The following is a 6,666-nucleotide window of genomic DNA, read 5'->3' as shown; positions in this document are numbered from 1 at the left end:
TACAGCGTTCCGAATTTTAAAGTCAAATAAAAATGTTATTATCCATTTTTGTAAATGAAAAAAATATATGTACAATTGTAAGCTGCCAAGTATCTTTCTTCTATATTAAAACCGCCACGACGAAACACAGGGGAGAGGAAAATGCCATTTTTCAAGAGCAACAAGACTCCATTAAAACTTACATCGGCCCACCGATTGACTTTCGAACAACGTTGCCAAACTGCTCAGCATGGCTTGTAATTATAGACGGCTGTGGCCAAGAGCTATGGTGTGTTTCTGTGGTTTAACCGAGTTTAACATTTGAAAGGTGTGAGGTATTGAGGTTATGTTTATGTTGTTGTTGATATTTAATTATTTGAGTGTTTCATAGCGGAGCGAGCTTTTTTATACCCTTACCCTACCCATAATTATGCTAATTGCATGATTCGCTTACATTCTAAGGGGTAAAACCGATCCTTTGATTTCTTGACATGGTCTCAACTAGAGGAGGAATAAAACTGAAATTTTACGAAGGCGAAAGAGTACTTTGTTATGAACCTGATCCAACTAAAGCCAAAGTGTTATACGATTCTAAGGTAGGTAGAGAGATATACATCTAATCTGTTATTACCAAATGTCTTGCTTAGGTTTTAGATGTTGTCATAACTAAAGATAGTCGTGGTCGGAAAAATGTGGAATATTTAATACACTTTCAGGTTCGTAAGAGGCATTCATTATAGTTACAAGGTGTTACGTGTGATGTTTTTAAGGGTTGGAACTCGTCATGGGACAGGTGTGTACGTGAAGAGTATGTACTCAAAGATACACCTGAAAATCGACAATTACAAAAAGATTTAGCAGAAAAATCACAACTTCACATGTAAGTATTTACTAAATCAATAGTAGGTACCACTTGTGTTTTCTGTATATTAATAATAATAACCTATGATAAATTCCCCAAATTTAAGATACAAACCAGGTGCATTAATTGATATGGTAGGATTTTCCTAAGGTTGTATGTACGTGATCGATGTATTACATCTGAATTGGGCATGTTTACATAGTATATGCAATTGATAGAACAGAACAGTGCTGCATTGTGGATTGTGGTTGGTGTACCAGCTATACCAACGATCCTCTACATTCTACAGTATATCGACCACAATGCAGTAGTGTTGGTATGCTTTGCTACATACCCTCGTACATACCCATTCTGCTCTATCCTCGGTTCTATCGATTGCAGACACTATGTAAACATATCTAATTCTGATGTAATACACTGATGACGTGCACAGGTGAAATTCCAGAAATTCCTCTATAATGTCATTTTGCTAAACAGAAAATATGCGAGGGAAGGATTCGTGACTAGTAAAATTGTTTTTCATAAGAATTATTTTTCGCAGAGGTGCATACTTGTATCGAAAAGAAAGGAAGAAACTAATTAGGAAAAGTAATGAACCTATTGCTCATTCGTCAGAGGATGGAAGTGTGGGCAGTCCAACACAATTGGACACCGATGAATCCAGCCACAGTTCTGAGGAGGATTCATCATTGGAGGATGACATGTTTCCTATTGAACTGAGCCAAGATTTAAAAGAAATTTTAGAAAATGATTACGAAAACATTAATAATCAAAATAAGGTATGTAGAAATTTTTTGTATGTTACACTTACTAGTAAAACATTTTGTTAACAGTTAATGAAGCTACCTGCAGAACCAAACGTGGTAACAATTTTGGAGATGTATTGGAAACATTATGCCACAAGTCTGCTATGTGGTTTAAATGATAAGCCACTTACTAGGCATAGGATACCAAGCAAAATAAGACCCGAAGATGTTCAGAAAAAGTAAGTGAAATACTTAGGCCCAGTTGCAAACACAAATTGGTTCTGAGATTCTCAGTAACGAACGATCCTTAGATGTGAGTCAAAATATGCAAGGATGAGATAGCGCTGCTTCAAGTGTAGGTAGTGACTGCTTGGTAGCTCACATTACAGGGGTTTTGAATTACACTTTTATGTTCTAAAATGAGCTCATCAGGACGTGTAGGGTGTGTTCCTACGAAATCATTGGATTTGACCCATTTTCAATAGTCTTGTTACATGTGCCACATAGGTCAACTCTGCAAAGTTTGAAACGAATCGGTCCAACCGTTTGCTCTTATTGAATATATCTAAGCAGAATACAGCAAAATGGAAATAAAATATAATTATTTATATGTATTCGCAATTGATTGAACTCTATTGGATTTTGTTATATTTTTCTATTAATCAAAGCCAACTCTTCAACAAAGATGATCTCCAACAGCTATGCTGCTTAATAATTCAGTTAAAGGGAAAATTGCACTTCATTTATATTTTTGTCTTATTTTCCAAAAATTACTGATTTCCTCAATATTTCAACAATCTTTTGCGTGGAAACCATATGACGTACACACAATGTTAAGAGACGTAATTTTCTCCTCTAAGCTCCAAAGGTTTTTTGATGATTTCCGAGATGATTTCTTATATTTGCGGGAAAAATTAAAGACAATTACACTAGAACTTTCTACTTTGAGTGGTTTTGTTGCTGGTAGTGCAAACTAAAAGTATTTCGATTATATGTTACATTGGATTTGAATAAATCACTACATATTTTAAATGTAACTATATACATATACTGTTTTATCAAACCAATAAAACTACTTCTACCAAATTTAAATATATGGCATTGTTAGAAGGTTTTATTGATCCAATGATAACCAACGTTATGGAAGCGTTACATAGAAGATGATGTGATATTGCAACAAGACGGGGCCCTCCTCATTTTGCACAAATGTTCGACAGTTCTTTGTGAGAATATTAGCAGAATGAGTTCGATGAAAGATTTTAATCAGTCAACACAAAAATCAGTGTTAATATAAACTTACAATGGCAGATTTCTTGAATTAAATTTTTCACATACATATTTCAAAATTACTTATACACTAAGCTGGCGCTGTATGAATATCAAACTTGATTATAATTATATATATTCCAACATTCTTGGACCTTAGGTTCCCTGGTAGATGGGTTGGATGTAGAAGTTGTATCAAATGGCTAGATATGTCACTGTTAGATTTTTTTCTTGTGAAATCTCAAATTTATGCAGCGCAACCTGAATCTTAGTGCTTGTTCACAATGGACACAGTACCGCATTTCCCATTAGGCCAACTAGGCCCAGGCCTAGGGCGCAAATTTTTAGGGGGCGCTAAATTGGAAGGGGTACAAAAGAAAGAATGCGCTTTAGGTAAAGTTCAATTTGCTAGCGTCGCTTATCGTGTCCGTAATCGTTGACTTATTCGTAAGCGTAATAGGGCGCAACGCAATCCTCGTGGTCATGCAGACCATCTTCCTGCTACGTTGCGGGCACCGGCGGCCAAGGGTCATATGCAAACATACTCCCCTTTTAGCGAATAATTGAACTTGTCCAGCGGGGCGCTTTGTTCCGAGGCAATAGCTTGCACCAGTTGTACTTGTTACTTTGTTTTTTCTACATGATGAACCAGGATGTAATTATTTCTGGTTTTTAATAAATGGTCAGAATTTGTGAATATTATCTATCATAAATGTATTGTGTTTGGAGTTCATATTTTCGTTATTCTATACACCATCCAAATCAAATACAATTTTGACAATATCAAGAATAATTTATTTACAACTGGACGTGTATGGGGGGCGATAAGAGTGCGGAGGTAGGGGGCGCTCTTTAGTTTGTAGGCCTAGGGGCGCTGAATGGCTAAATGCGGCCCTGAATGGACATAAGCATAACAAAAACATAACAGATACATAATTCATAATGTTGAATAGTAGCAAACCAACGTATGTGTTCACAATGATTACATAATTTTTATTTTTTTGTAAATGTTTGCGTATGTTTTATGTCCTACCGCAACGGTACATAAAAAATACATAAAGTTGGGTCGGTTTCAACTTTACGTAGGTTTTATGAAAAATCTAGTGGAATTAGGTGTATTTCTGTTGGGTACAAAGACGCAGCTGTTGGTTTGACATTTCAGTTACTACGTCTAACGTCGATGACATCTCTTCTGCCAACATAATCTGGTTATTTTTAAATTGGTACATAGTTTTTGGCGCATTATTTCATAGTTTGGTGTGGTTTGGTCCTTCGTGTGTTGTTTTTTGATTATATCCAACACGACATGGAAAACGTATAGACGTCGAATTATTAATTAGTTTGGTGCGATTAAAACCCTAATTGTTTAATAAAGGGGACAAAAGATATGGTTAATAGGTGATCGAATAATCCTGGTGTATGAAAAAAACCATATTCTTCATCATGCAGCTTCATTTCTAGACAAGCTTAAATTCTTAAATTCTCCCCTTTTCTCTCGGTCTCGATTTATAGGTCTGACCCACCAACGCCGTTTTTGTTTTGTAACAACTTTGTCTCTATGTCTTCATAACAGTAAAAGCAATAAAACTGTTGAAATTTCCATCTCAGTGGCACACACATATACACCACAAATAATATTGTTATGTTCTTGACGTTTTGATTTGCGCCTACGCAGATAATTATAATCTTACGGTCACTGTGAACACTTTCTCCACCTGCGTAAAATTATGTCTTATATCAATATTATGTTTTATGTATCTGTTATGTTTTTGTAACGCTTATGTCCATTGTGAACAAGCACTTACTTTATCAATGATTAGGAAAGCAAATCGGATATGTCTGGTAAATAAAATACTTCACTTATTGTGCAAAAAATTGAGATTTTGAAAACACCTGCACGTAATACAAGATGAGATTATCTCTTCAAGTATCGATAAAACACTTATTTTTGTTTATTTGTCGTTTTATTTTTCAGCATCTCCAGCCTCAAGGATACGGTTACCGGGTTGCGTATTGCCAATGTATTGTACAGCACAGAGCGGTCCATTTTCTGCACTCTGCAGTGCTCAATGCTTTGGCGATGGTATACGCAATAGGTAGTCTGCCAATCCATTGCTCGCTACAGATCACATTATAATGACATTACTCTGAAATGCACAATGTTTTGCAGTACCGCAATCACCCGAGGTGACGCCATTCTATTAGCGGGCTCAGTCAGCTAATTAGTTTTATGGAAACAAAGTCTCGTCTTTGCGGAAGAAAACAACGAAAAATTAAAGTTCAGCCAACATCATTATCCCGCCGTAAATCTAGAGGTAGAGTGCAAGCTGGAAGGCCTTCCAATAAGGAGCGCGTTAAACGCAAACATAATATTAGTTTAAATATTTCACAAAATGAACGCCAAATTACGTTAGATTTTATTTTTAAAAGAATAAATTTGTATCTTAGAATAAATAAAAATGAAACAAATTAAAATTAAATATTGTCGTTTTCGAGCAGTTTTTTTTAAAATTATTTGATGTACTGAAATAAAAATAAAACTGGAATAAATCAAGTTACAAATTCACTAAAACACTAAAATCATAAAAATAAAAAAAATCTTAGGTCACTATATTTTTGATTTTATTCCTACACAAGTTTTACATTATTTATGCATAATGAACGATAGAGATATGGTTGGAGCCGACAACGAAACGGAGTTTAGACATACATTCGCATTCACTACAAAATAATGAATACATTAAGTACCGTCATTATAGTGTGATCTGTAGCGAACGATGGATTGGCAGACTACCTATTGGGTATACCATCGCCAAAGCATTGAGCACTGCAGAAAATGGACCGCTCTGTGCTGTACAATACATTGGCAATACGCCACCCGAGTATTTTAAAACCCCTGTCGAGAGATTAAAAATAGATTGGTAAATATACGGTTGAATAAAAGAGTTATTTTTTTAGTTTCTCTGTTATGATAGCATGTCGGTTAACTATTTTTTTGACCAACCTTGTATTAATTATCAAAAACAACATATCTGCTGTAAATTTAAATTCTGAAATTCGTAGTCATTTCCAGTTAAACTAGAAGTAACAAGTTTCCTTTCCAAAACAGTCTACACCAGTAGCCAGTTAACCTACTTTCTAATCGATGCAGCTTTCCAGTCAGCAAGTTTCCATAAATATCACCTCCAACCAGAACCATTTGCCTGTAAGCTTTTGCACCCAATTGGTGTTTAATAGTTTAGGATTCCCACTGTAAATGTTGTTTGCTTCTGCAATTGTACCCTATCCTAATTCTAACACCAAACTTTTCAGTGTATAGGACAATTGCGCCACACAGTCAATAAATGTACTATTTCCTTAGTCAATAAATGCACGTACTTCCTTAGATGCGTTTTCCCTGAAACTTATAGGGCGTACAACCTTCTTCGTTACAGAAATAAAAATGCTTTGGAAAATTTCGACTTAAACTAACATTACAATAGCAAATTTTGGAAAAAAACGTAACTGCGCTACCCTAACAAAAATTCAAAAAAAGCACCTTACAAAGCTCCTGTTACACTAGCAATAGAAATGTTATATGTATGTTGGAGAACGGACTGTTGAAATAGGGTACTCACAAAGTGAGGATAAATATGAAATAAAATATGAAACATTATCATATTCGCTTACCTATCTATCTCAAACTAGACAATTTAGTTTTTTTCTTCTTTTTTAAATTCTCCTTCAGGGCACAACAAAAAATCCTAACATTGACTTAAAATAATAAATATAAAAATTATAAAAATACAAAAATTTATTCTAACACATATGAAA

At 34.9% G+C, this 6,666-nt stretch overlaps 1 protein-coding gene across 1 annotated transcript; it reads left to right on the top strand.

Moving 5' to 3' along the window:
* Positions 1 to 210: 210 nt before the first annotated feature.
* Positions 211 to 6,172, top strand: LOC116166980 (male-specific lethal 3 homolog). Its single transcript, XM_031482208.1, has 8 exons — positions 211 to 314; positions 371 to 575; positions 627 to 695; positions 750 to 859; positions 1,383 to 1,620; positions 1,675 to 1,826; positions 5,230 to 5,262; positions 6,166 to 6,172. Exons 2-8 carry the CDS (start codon positions 471 to 473, stop codon positions 6,170 to 6,172), a joined length of 714 nt encoding a protein of 237 aa, XP_031338068.1. The 5' UTR covers positions 211 to 314; positions 371 to 470.
* Positions 6,173 to 6,666: the final 494 nt, after the last annotated feature.

This window comes from Photinus pyralis, unplaced genomic scaffold, assembly GCF_008802855.1.
Source record: "Photinus pyralis isolate 1611_PpyrPB1 unplaced genomic scaffold, Ppyr1.3 Ppyr1.4_LG3b, whole genome shotgun sequence".
NCBI lineage: Eukaryota > Metazoa > Arthropoda > Insecta > Coleoptera > Lampyridae > Photinus > Photinus pyralis.
Note: the sequence above shows the minus strand (reverse complement) of the source record. Positions and strands in the feature narration are given on the sequence as shown.